Below are 13,415 nucleotides of genomic sequence, written 5' to 3' on the forward strand. Positions count from 1 at the left end.
AAAAACAACCTGCACATTTGACCAGATTTTTTTCAACTCAAGTTATCACAACAATTCAAGGGTTAAGCAACTTTTGCGTAGGCTCTACGCGCCTTAAGCATCAGCCCATCGATCTACATCATTAACTAGTGCGCGTATTTTTCAAACAATCAGCATGCAATAGTACCTAGATATAGGAGAGCTTGTTCAACTTAATAACAGAGCTGAGTGACGTAACAGAAGCCTAATATAACACGGCCCACATTATGTGAAGATTCTTTTCATTCATTGGATTATATTTATTGTTATCACTCCTCATAGTGAGTGGCTGATCCTGGTGACTGCGAAGACCTGGCACCATGTCAGCCTCTGATGAAGGCGAGAAGGAACTTAAAAAAAAAACAGAACATTACTAGTAAAGAATCTGCAATGACCCCACCCCGTCTTACTGTCGTCACCAGTGGTTTGCTTGCGCTACACTGGACATGTTACCATAGCAACTAGCTCGTCAGCCTGTTCTCTTGAACTTACTTAAATCGACCCCAATTTAGTTTATCAAAAGGAGCGTAATAACTACGGGCAAAGTCAAGAAGGAAGAAATGTGTCGTGTCTTTCTTCTTCGCCTTGTCGCATGTTACACACACCTTTTCCAAAATGAATCAATACAAACTCGTAGAGTGTCCTACCATTCGATATTTAATGCGCTTGCGCAGTTTATCCTACTACTACGTCTATATCTTGTTTTCTAAATCAACGGTGTCAGCGTTAAGCATATGAGACTAAAGATTGTACGAACAACGGTGGTGTTTCTACGCCTCGTGGTACGATATTATAGGGGATGGATCTCTCACATATGTTCTATTGTTAACAATGGATTTGATGCAGTTCACTTTCAAGGAGTGGTGGATGTCCCAGTCAAAAAAAGAAGTCTGCATACATTTTCGTATTATTTCTACTAAACTTGAGCGCAATGAATAATTTATATACCACAAGCTTATGTCTTCGCTACATAATTTTGTTTAAGCGGTCCATATTAAGCGAGTGTCGCTACGTACTCCTCTAAATATATGAAAGTATAGGAAACTGACTAAATACAAGTGCTCTATAAAAGCTTGAGCCCAACATGAAGTTTAAATACTGCGCATATTAAATTCGATAAACTCAGCCAATGTCAAAAGGCACAAGCTGACGATGGTTCTTTGCCATGAGCAAATGCTGTCAATTATCGCCAGCCTGTCCAGAAAAACAAACGAACTGTCCTTTACAATTCCATATTTAATTGCGTTATTATACCCTGTTCTGCCGAGCAATAACTTGAAACAAAGAAGATTGCGCTACGTAAGTCTACGTCCTGTGCATCACTTAAATCGTCAGTGTAAAACTAAGCGCAATTTAATCATGAAAGAAGAGCAGCTTTCTTGCATTTAATCAGATGTTCTGTACTTCTATGATTCCATTCTGAGAGTTTTAAAGTACCCACTGAAATATAGTAAGAAAGTGATGCAGATCACTTGCCTTCCTGCTAGATCTACAAGATGAACTATGGAGGTCTTTGTGGTTTCTGGACCAGGAGGCCTTTTTGTCCTTTGGATGAGCATCAATGTTACTAGCGTATGAGCACGGCTGGAAAACACGAGAACATGAGCAACAATGACAACAAAGCAACAAGGACGAAATATTGTGGTAATCGTTTATGTCTTACAATGCCCGGGATGGAAACATTGGATTCGCCAATAGCTAGGGTGAATTTCGAACAACTGCAAAACCATGATCATATAATGTTTATTTTCTTTTTTTTTTTGCATTGATCACATTTCCGGTTTAATTGAAGGCGGTTAGATTTTACTGTGAGGCAAACTAGGCAAACGCATTTTTTTATATTCACGCGACGGAAACACTCATAAATGGACGCAAAAGAAGGACGCGAAATCATTTTATACTGACTAAGTGTTCCTTCGAAGCCCTATATTTATTAAAATAAACGCAAATGCGTAATCTTTACGGCAGAAAATGAGTGCCACAACACCCTATTCTGAATTTTGAACAGCAATACTAATAAAATACCTTAATGAAATCACACACTCTGGGTGAGTCAATGTTTTGGAAAGTCGTCGTCGTAATGAACAGACCATTGTCGTTGCGCCATCATCTCGTTGTTTACGTCAAACTCATATTCGTGTAACATAAATAGTGCCTGGCCCTACGTGCAGTTACACGATTCATGTTGTCCCATGTGGTAACACTTCGACCTCAAACAAGGCTAGATATCAAAGTTAATTTGCACGAAGAAGGAAACAACTAAAGAATGCTTCGAATTAAAAGCCAGCGGTGGGTTCACGGAAAACAGGACTGGTACCTAACGTTTCCCGCAAACTTGGCAGGAACGGACCAAAAAAAAAAAAAAATGTATGGTGTAGGCACGGCACTTGTAAAATATCTAGAACTTTTGTTTTAAGAACTCAAAGTAAAAGAAAAGATCATAAATCAAGCGAACTGACATAATTTGTGTGCCATTCGGATCGCGCGCGCTACTAAAATGTGGCATAGCTGTGAAAATAAAAAAAGAATAGAATAATTATGTGCCTCCCCCTCTCCGCTCTGATTGCTCCTGCAAAATATTTTCGCGACTAAAGTTCCTGCAGACAGGGCAGTGTTTTGTGTTCATTTGTTATACGGCAAACTTCTAAACAATTTCTGCTGTCATGTGAGCAAAAAAAAAAAAAAGAAGTCAACTATGTCCAGAATAAATGTTCGTTGACTTAGTTGATGTTGGCTACCGTGCTTTATCGGCAAGTATTTGCCTGTAACGCACAGAACATTTATGTTCTTTTTTGTTGAGTACAGTAATCAACATAATGTGTCTTACCTGCTGGTTTCATTGGTGTTGGTGGCTGCTATGCTTCTATTTGTAGTTCCTTCTTCTATTCGTGACAGAACATCACGAAAGTTGGTCACTAGGCACTTTGAAAGACCTTCGGCTTGATGCCAAATGAAACAGAGAAGAAAATTTGTTGAAACTTCGGCCCTCGATATATATATATATACACACACACACATATATATATATATATATATATATATATATATATATATATATATATATATATATATATATATATATATATATATATATATATATATATATATATATATATATATATATATATATATATATATATATATATATATATATAGCACGCACTTAAGAATTACACTCGGTGGTATTCATCTCGTGGTAACAGCGAGAAGGCAACACTCACCAAAGAAGCCCTTCTTAGGATGTTCCCGAACCTTGAGCCCCTTTCGCTGTCCTTTGTTCGCCACCAGCAGGTCGAAAACACTCTCGTTATATATTTCCATCATGCTCAGTTCCACCTGAAATGCATACAGCAAAAATGTACTGTACATACCTGCTTTATTAGCCATGATAATTTCAGTCTATTTCTTTTGCGTTCAGAATCAAAGCCGCATTCTTCAACATGCAATAAATCACGTCGGTATTAGGAGTGCTTTAAACAAGAAAATTCGCGACAGCCACAATGGTCCATACAGCACTGAAATAACTTCTTCGGTTTGTAGGGCGCTGCCTCACCCACGTCTCGCGCGCTCGGCTCGCTGCCCCATGGCAGGTTTTGCTTCGGCCCTCCCATTGGCACAGAAGGAGTGCACGTTCATTAGTGGGCTTTGCTGGCTCCTTGTCTGCGTGAAGGCGCTCGCAACCGAGGGCTTTCCATTCGTCGAGGAGCCTTTCAGCGCACCTGTACTCTTGCTGCGCTTTGGATGAGGCGAGGAAAAAGGAAAGATGTTTTGCCCTACTATGTGATCCCTTAATTATGTTGAAACGACGAGTCTACGAGTGGCAAGATGTGAATGCTGGCGCCTATTCATTTTACGCAGCAGTTAGCCCCGTGGCGGCAACGCACTAAACTTCGAAATTTGCGGAGTACAAGTGTGTTTATCCTTTCGTGAGCTGGCTTCGAAAGTTTGCACGAGTCAGTTGACAGTTGCGGCGCTTGCTTCGGTCTGTGCATTTCTCCGTCGTGATGTGGCCTGAATCAAGACGTAGTAGCACGATGCGCGCACAGAAGCTTGCTGGAATCGCTCGTGTTCTTACATTTATTTAGATGCTCCTTAGGGAACGCCAGTTGGTAAAATTATTTCGCACTCCACCACTATGGCGTGTCTCGTAATTATACCGTGTTTCTGGCCCTCCGTTCTGCATCGCGGTCACGCGCGGGACCGAATGGTCACGTTGAGAGAAATTCTCCTGCACTACCGCAGGGAGCGGTTACGCTACCCCCAAGCACACAAAACACTGAATAAGTCTCAATCTACCACTTGGCGACTCCTTCAGACACGAACCTTTCCGAACCCCGTGCTTTACAACCGCATGTACCCCGATGCATACTCTCCACTCTGCAAAGCGTGCGAGGCCCGCGCTGACCTCGATCATATTATCTGGCAATGCCCCAAAGCCTCACCCACCAACACCTCCCACACTAACACACGCATAACTACGGCCGAGCAGTGGGAGACATTGCTGCTCAGCTTGGACCCAGAGGAGCAGCTCTGGGCCGTCCGGATGGCCGAAGACGCCGCCAGAAAGCAAGGACTGGCCGCCGTCTGAGGAAGGGGGGATTGGGGGTTAGTCTCCCGACCCCCGCCCCCCCTGAACCCCATCAAGGACATAACGAAGTTTTATCTCTCTGGCACGTACACCCCACAAGTTATATATCTTATTTCTTCTCTTCGCTCTGCTTGGTGCTTTCTTTTTTTGTTTTCTTACTTACTTTTCTCGTTCCACGATCGTCACAGTAATTCTACGCTGTGCTTAATCATCAGCTCTGTAATGAGGGTCACGTTGCCGTTGATTCTGAAATTTTAAACCCTGTTTACTAAGAGAAAACAGTGTTGCGCGTATTGACTTGCATCAGCTAACATGGCTAAAATTAAGAATAATTATGTGAGAGTACAGAAAGCAACAATTTTATTGTTGTCTATGTATTAAGGGTTGACTATTTTTTAGCAAACGGAGAATCCTAACCCGCCGGATTAAGTATGCAAGACAAAGGGCGAATATTCAAAGGGAATCTCACATAAATGCTCAAACGTACAAAGAATGTTTCAGCTAAGGTGCAGTAACATTAAAGAAAGCTTCCTTGAGGATTAAGCAAAGTCCATGTGTTGTGCTGTGTGAGTTTTCATGCTATTTCGTGCTGCGTGCCGCAATTTCAGGGTTCGATGGAGCGAGAAATTGTGCACGTAGCGTAAAATAGTAAATTATGCAATTATATGCTCGTATATTATTACATGCAGCTGCTACCAAAGCAGTCATTACCATAACCCTAAATAGTAATAAAGGAACTGGTAATTACATTGAGCAGAGAAATACTAGTCGCTGTTCCGCGTGTTTTTTACGGTAAGGTTATTTTAATCATTGATTTACTTTTAGTAATTTTATTCATGAATACATGAAATGCATTAAGAAAGGCATTGGATATGGGGGGGGAACTTTGGTTACATGAACGTAAGATAGGCGATACTTGACAAGGCAGAGAATGTATCAGCGTACCAAAAGCATCATTCGCTTAGCCAAGTACCACGCAACATCAATAGCACGCATCTTCATTTTAAATTCCGTAAAACTTGAAAAATGATCAGCGCGTATATTTCACTGATTATCGTTTTGATTCTGAGCTTTGTACAATCGCACATAGCAACATGAACAATATTTATTTCAAAAAAAAAACCAACCAACCAACCAACCAACCAACCAAACATGCCGATTTACCAACGATCAGCGTTTATAGACTTTCTCTCAACGAGAAAAAGACCTATTTGAGTGTGATGTTGGCTATGGGCTTCCTTTCTCTCTGGACTATGAAGATGGTTCTTCTGACAAATAAAATTCTCTCAGAAGTAAGTGCTTGTCATGTCTATTCACAAACAAATAGGGCTGGAGAGAGAGAGAGAGAAAAGTACAGCCGAGCACAAACAAAACGCGTACGCTATAGAGCGGTAGGAAGTGGCGTTCTAAAACCTATGTGAATATTAATTATTTATTTATGGGGTTCTACGTGCCAACACCACTTTCTCATTATGAGGCACGCCGTAGTGGGGAGATTTGGACCACCTGGGGTTCTCAAACCTGCACCTAAATCTAAGCACACGGGCATTTTCACATTTCTTCCGCATCCAAATGCGGCCGCCTTCACCGGGATCGGATCCCGCGACCTCGTGCTTAGCAGCCCAACACCATAGCCACAAAGCTACAGCGGCGGGTTCACGGAAACAGATAAATTATGCAGTTATGCTCCGACCAATTTTCCTATGTGAATGGTGGAAATGCGTCTGTGTTGCATCATTTGGCAATCACGAAGATGTCGAAGTGGAAACTGCGATCAGCTGATAACAGTAACGTTATTTACCAAAGCAGAGAAACGCCATTTTTCTACGAAGTTAGCACCGCGGACCGCTCTTTGAGTCGCCTATAGTTTTCGTTGGCAAACAGCCCCTGCCAGTAACCTTCCTGGTACTGTTTGCTTTGTCACTCAAGAGCAGTTGTTTCTTGGCGCTTACTCTGGCAACTGCTATGTTGACATCACTATGCATCCCACTAATAAAGATGTGTAAATATGTGCCACGAATTTAGTGCACCGTATGATATGTCGTCCTTCTTCATACGTTTAAGCGCATTTGCGGCCATATACATACACACTTGCATTTTGATACTGTTTCGTCTACTTAAGATAGTAGACTTAAATTCTTAAAATACGTCTGCTTAAATTGTCTATAGGTGGGGTTTTGCGCAAACGTGAGCAAAAATCTACGTGCAGCAGCTCACTTTGCTGGCAATCACTGCCATCGAGGCTCAGGCCTCGATTCTAACAAAATAAACGTTTAGAAGTGGCTTTACATATCGAATACATTGTAGATACGTTGAAAGAAACATACGTGAATTGCGCAAAAATTGACCACCAGAAATGCCGAAATCAACAAAAAAGATGCAGGGGAATTTTTCGCAAAGTTTTCAGTCGATGGTCAAAACGTACAAATAAAGAAACGATCGTCAGTCGGCTGTTTCGATAACGATGCGCTGCAGAAATCTCCGATTGCTACACTGCGTACCTAATTTTGATGCGAGTGAAATAATTTTTTTCTTTGCTTTCCGTTTTTTTTTTTCATCTGTGGCAGCCTACCTGAATGGCGGAAATGCTTTTTTTCTCCACTTACAAACAACAAGGTAAGACAACAGAAAACAGTGCGTCCTTACTGTAGCTGGACAGCCAAATCCATCGGCCAAGCGTTAAGGCTTACATAGCACTGTATTAAAATGATATTCTGGGGTTTTAAGTGCCAAAACCTCTCTATGATTGGGAAGCACGTCACAGTGGGGAACTCCGGATGAATTTTCTCCAGCTGGGGTTCTTTACCGGTCACACAATGTACTTGACACGGCCGCACTTGCATTTTTTCTGCATCGAAATGCGGCCACCGCGGCTGGCATACGATGCCGTTCTATGGTGCTAAGCAGCGTAAAGCGAAAGACACAACGCCACACGACAAGCTGTTCTTAAAGGGTCGCTAAAGGCAAATATTAGGTGAAGCTAAAGTGATAGATTAGTGCTCGAGAAGGTCTAATGCGCCATGCTATCGGAAACAGAGCTTTAGCCCTCGAGCTTTAGTTGTCTTCCAGTTGTCGACAAATTCGACTTCGCCCTGTCATCTGCTGGCCATCTAGTTAGCTCAGGTGGTAGAGCGGCTGCACCGTAAAGGCCGTGGTCGCAGGTTCGAGTCCCAGACCAGGATGAATTTTTCTTCAACTTCGAGGCTTTCCTTTTGAGGAACCCGTATGGGTTTCCTTTGTCGCAATTGCTACGAACGGGTGGATGTCTGATTTTCCCTTTATTAATTACTTCTCTCCCCCTTGCGGTTTCCGCAAAACTATTACTTCAGAGCTTGAGTAACCCAGAAACTGAGGTAAATTCAGGACACGAATAGAGACTCCCTCCGAACATTCAAGTACTAGCCCGATGACGAAGGCACTCCTTCCGTCACTGTACTCAACCACTACTAATAAAACGACAATTCTATTGCGTTATACGACGGAAGTAAATGATACTTATCCAGTTCTAGTTGATCTTTAGAAAAAAATACCTTACTGACGGTTGTCTTGACAACGACGGGGGCGGTTGGCAAGCTTCGCCTTTCGTCACTCTGCGCCACCCGCGCTTTCGCGTTTCAGTAGTTTCGTTGTCGCACAATGCTGCGCAGGTCTTGCAGCGCGCGAAACTAAAAAAAACTGCAAGTGGCAGGCAATGACACGTCCACGTAACGTCGCGTGATACCGGAACGGTCCACACCACTTGACCGAGAGTAGCGCCAGCGGCAAATCCGACGTTGTCTTCGCTTGTTTCACCATGCCGTGCACTTGCGTTTTGTGCTGAAAATCGTTGCGCCGTCTGTCGGGTGCCGTTTTACTCGCCGACCGCTCTAAAGCTTGGTGATGGCGTACACGTCACCACTATCCGCTCGCGGGCGGGCGACTTGAATTGCGCTAAAGACGCAATTTTTCCCTAAACTGAGTATTGACCCGAAACAAACGCTGCGAGGTTTCTGGATTGGTATTTTAATAGGCCACGTCGACATAGCATTTGCCTTTAGTGCCCATTTATATGAGTTAGAGTGCAGATGCAACAAGATCGGAATAAAAACACCCATTCTCCATGTGTAAAAAACCAGTTGTAAAAACAGCGGAATAAATGTAGTATAAGAACAGCGTGCAATAGAAGTGGTTGTCGAGTGGTAGTGAGGCGGCGCTACTTGCTGTCATTCGCCATTGCCAGATCTAAGACGCGAAAGGACTTTTGCTAAGTGCCACCAAAAAAAAAAAATACTCACGTATTAAAAAAGGGACACGGTATCCGGAGAACACAACGCACTAATCATAGATGCTACCGCTATGCCACCACTGGACCTTGTCTGATTGCTTCTCCGGTAGAACGAGAAGAAAGTGGGTTGGGAGGTTAACCGAGGGGCCCGATTTTTATTAATCGTATCGTAAGAAGCCAACAAACAAGGACACCAAGGAAACCATGAGGGAAATTACTTGCACTTACTGAGTTAAATAAATGATAAATTAATGGCAATTAGAGAGGATGAAAAACAACTTGCCGCACGTGGGGAACGATCCCACGTCTTAGCATTAGGCGTGCGGTGCCCTAACCAATTGAGCTACCACGAGTTTCCCCATCCATATTCTTGGGTATTTATGTGTTACTACTAGAACTAACCTTGGGAGTATTAACAAGCGCCAGCACTTACAAACCTTGGCTGCCGATGTGGAACATCCTTTCTGCCGCAGGCGTCATGAGTACGTGATATTTTTCTGTGAAAGCAACTGGTCACTAAACCCGCACTTGCTACCGCAAGGCCTCAATTTTGTCAGATTCAAGACCCTCGTTATGTAACAATGAGAAGAAAGGGGCTTAACTGAGGGCCCCGACTTTTATTCAATAAATCATATCATGAGAAGCCAGCAAACAAAGAGACCAATGAAAACATAGGGGAAATTACTTGTACTTATAATTGAATTAAAGAAATGATAAAGCCATGATGTTCTCCGATAGTAATATTAACTACAGCCTGAAAATCTTTTCAGTTTTTCACCAATTAGTTTTCTTTGTTTCGGCGTTTCGAAGGCCGATTTTTCTGTACGCTGCGTTATCTGCTCTAACCTTATAACTAGCGTTAGACTATGCTCGCGGGCATATTTCTGTGGTTATGAAAGGAAAGCTACGCGGGCGGAGCTTCTGTGCATGTGTTACCGCGGCAAGTAGTCCGCCAGCTTTTGACAGTGCTTTTGGTTGCTCGGAGCAGACGCTGAACCGTCGCAGCTTCCATGCGACGGTTTCACGTTTGCCCGGACGCGGGAGGGAAAAGCCGCAAAAATAAGTCATCTTTTACATTCGGTGGTGTGTTTTTTCTTATTTAACTGTTTCTAATAAGGTGTTTAAGTTTTCTCTTACCCAGCTTAAACTCACGTGAATAAAAACGCGGGACTTTTTTCAGAAGCGCTCTCACTTGTGCGCGCTTTGCCTCCTTAGCTTTCTCTTCATAGCCACAGAAAGTTCTCCGCTAGTATTAGAGCGAATCCCAAATGTCTCTTGCGTTAGAATAGAAAGACCTCAGTCGCGATAGACCTGATCGCCATCGAAATGCACTACGGCACGTAAATTCTCCCTCTTGCTTGCTTAGAATTCCACCTTAAGCTTCTGATGACGGAAAGGTGTGCATCTGTGATAAGCGGCTCGGTATGTCTCGCAATCACATTATTTTGAAGGTGTAGTGTTAAGCGTTCGCAGAATGTGGTTTTGGGAGAGCTTTCTCCTTATCAATATGCCACATCTTTAAGAATACAAACTGGATTGGTTACCCGTAAGCCCGCTGGAGCTTTATACACGTTAAACAATTCACCTGCACCCGCCGTGGAACGGCTGTGCTCTAAAATGATCTCTGCTGGAAACAGCGTATCGGCCCCAGGCCGAGGATCGTCGACCCCGTTTTTGACCGAAGATGCAAGCTACAAAGTTGTCCTCCCGCGTCTACCAACCGGTAACGATGTTTTTAATTCTATTTTCCTTCATGCGGACTTGAGTGGCAGACCATACCGTGCTCCCGACTTCCGAGACGCTCTGCTTGAGGTAGTGAATACTTCAGATATTGTAGGTGTCGGACAGTATCAAATGAGCCATGTATGGATGGTTACTTGCGCTAGTAGTGCGGCAAAACAGACTCTCGTCGCCTGTGGTGAGCTCCGTGTCAAAGGGCTGAAGTGCATGGTGATAGATCCGGAGACTAAAAACATCAAGCTTAAATTACTATGGCTTCCACCTCACCTTGAACCACGACGCGTTGAAGAGGCGTTCCAGGCCTATGGTCAGGTGAAGTCGGTGGAGAGAGAAGCATGGAGATGCACTGGCATGGAACAGTGGGTGACAACAAACCGGGAGGTTTCCTTGGTGCTCAAGGACACTATCACCGTAACCTCAATACCGCAAATTATGTCCATTTATGGACACCAGTGCCTCGTACTTATCCCCGGTAGGCCTCCTCTGTGCCTTCGTTGCAAGCGCGTGGGACACGTTCGACGACAATGCAGAACACCGAGATGCTTACAGTGCCATCGATTTGGTCACTCAGCGGACGCCTGCGTGTCCACCTACGCCAATAAGCTTCGTTCTGGGCAATATAGCGCAGACGAGCCACAACTGGATCACCTCATGGATTCTACAGAGGTAGTAGATGCCACCGGAGAGACTACAGGTGGCACTAGGGACGAGGACCAGGAGTCCTTGAAGCCAATGCCAACCAGTCATAACAGCTCAAGTAATACTAGCGAAGCTTCCGGCGAGGATGACTCAGTTTGCCCACCTGGCCTAGCAAGCCTTAAAGAAAAGCCCCCTGATTACAAGGAAGAAGAGGAAGAGGCGATGGACATCAGTAAGGCCAGGAAACGTCCGGCACCATGCAACGACGAAGCAACAGAATGTGCACTACAGGCGCTCGAGAAAGTGTCTCCTAGTGCTCAGCAAACTCCCTCTCCTGGTGATAATGTGCCCCGCCGGTTATATCAGCGTAGTCAGGAGAGTGGCACAAAGAAGTCCAAAGGGAGCAAGACCACAGATTTACCTGTGGCCAAGGGCAATGAAATACAAAAGCTATAGGTGAGCAAAATGGCTACCGCCTTCACCCTCCCCTTATGTGTAGCGACACTCAACGTACGTGGGCTGAGGAATATAAGGCGTCAGCAGCAGTTACTACACGTGCTTAGGCAGCATGATGTTGATGTTGGTGCAGTGCATGAGACAAAGATATCGTCTGCTGGTGATGTCTACCTTGCGCTGCAAACTTTTCAACCTGATTACGAGGTGTGTATTAGCCAAGCATGTGGTGCTTCCGCTGGATGCTTTTTGTTAGTCAGAAAGCAGTTAAATCATTCTTCATTGTCGCTGCGTGTTGATGGGAAAGGCCGCCTTATATGCTGTGGCCTCTCTTTTCATTCCCGTAATTGGCGATTTATTTGCGTTTATGCTCCCTCAAAGGTGAGTGACAGGAAGGCTTTCTTCCTCTCACTTGCTCCGCTCCTACATACTGACAGAGATTTGGTACTGTTGGGAGACTTCAACTGTGTTTGTCATTCCAGAGACCACTCATACCTAACTAATCGTTATGATGCAAGTGCTGCTTTCCTGCATCAGTTAACGGAAGATCACAATCTAATAGACGTGGGCGCCTACACACCATCTTGGGTGCGGTTCACGCACTTTCAAGGCGTCTCCCATGCTCGACTCGATCGTGTGTATGTTTCGACGAGTCTCTGGTCTAACATTCACAACTACGCCGTGAAGCCTGTATTTTTCACAGACCACTGTTTAGTAGCTGTTTCATGGGGTCCCCGAAAATTCCGCAGGTTTGCTCCAAACTGGGAACTGTGGAACCTTAATACACAACTTTTGCGAGAGGACAGTTTTGTAAACAAAGTGAAAGAATTATGGCTAGAAATATCACAATGTCAACAGCTTCCTTTGTTTGCTCGATGGGAAATGTTCAAAAATAGAGTAAAAACTGAGGCGATTGCCATTTCATGTGAGCTGTCTCAAAGAAAAAAAGCTGAAAAGCATTACCTTCATGATCTACTTCACAAGCTGCACGCTTTCGAAAGCCAGGAACCAGGGTTGTATAGCGATGAAATAAACACAGTTCGCGCACAAATACAGAAATATGAGACGGCAGTGTACAAAGGAGCGATGGTTCGTTCACGCACAACTCGCTTCACAGAGGAACAGCCCACAAAAAGGGCTCTCGGTGATGAGAAGCGATACGCGCTTTCCAAGCAAATATTAGAAATTGAGTCTGGTGGGTCTATATACACAGACACGTCCCACATAATAAGCCTATTTGAAGCTCACTATAAAGATCTTTTCGCTGCAGTTAAGCCTCAGAATGGATACGAAGAAAACGCTGATCAGTTTATTTTGCTTATGCCACACTTAGAAGAAGATGATCGACTCAGCGTTGATGGGCCAATAACTCGAGAAGAAATTAATTTTGCCGTCGAAACGCTGCAGAAGAACAAGACGCCTGGTCCTGATGGCCTTAGTGCTGAATTTTATATAAAATTTCAGGAATTCCTGTGTCCTTTTCTGCAGCAGCTTTTCGAGGCAGCCTATCAATATGGTGAGCTTCCTCCATCTTTCTATCAGGGCCACACAACCTTAATACCAAAAAGCACTGATGATGAAACAATAAAGAGAGTAAACGGATATAGGCCGATATCATTATGTAACGTGGATTAAAAATATTTGCAAAAATACCGACAAATAGATTGCAGACAGTCATTACTAAATTAGTAGGTGATCATCAAACATGCGGAA

At 43.8% G+C, this 13,415-nt stretch overlaps 1 protein-coding gene across 1 annotated transcript in view; it reads right to left on the bottom strand.

Annotated features, from left to right (window-relative positions):
- The window catches only part of LOC142583693 (kinesin-like protein KIF28), an 89,891-nt gene that overhangs the window by 68,568 nt on the left and 7,908 nt on the right, over window positions 1-13,415 (bottom strand). The window contains exons 4-6 of the mRNA XM_075694180.1: window positions 3,240-3,354; window positions 2,846-2,957; window positions 1,495-1,602 (exon numbers count right to left, since the gene is read on the bottom strand). Coding sequence (XP_075550295.1) covers window positions 1,495-1,602; window positions 2,846-2,957; window positions 3,240-3,354 — 335 coding nt within the window. The remainder of the gene's footprint in view (window positions 1-1,494; window positions 1,603-2,845; window positions 2,958-3,239; window positions 3,355-13,415) is intronic.

This window comes from Dermacentor variabilis, chromosome 5, assembly GCF_050947875.1.
Source record: "Dermacentor variabilis isolate Ectoservices chromosome 5, ASM5094787v1, whole genome shotgun sequence".
NCBI lineage: Eukaryota > Metazoa > Arthropoda > Arachnida > Ixodida > Ixodidae > Dermacentor > Dermacentor variabilis.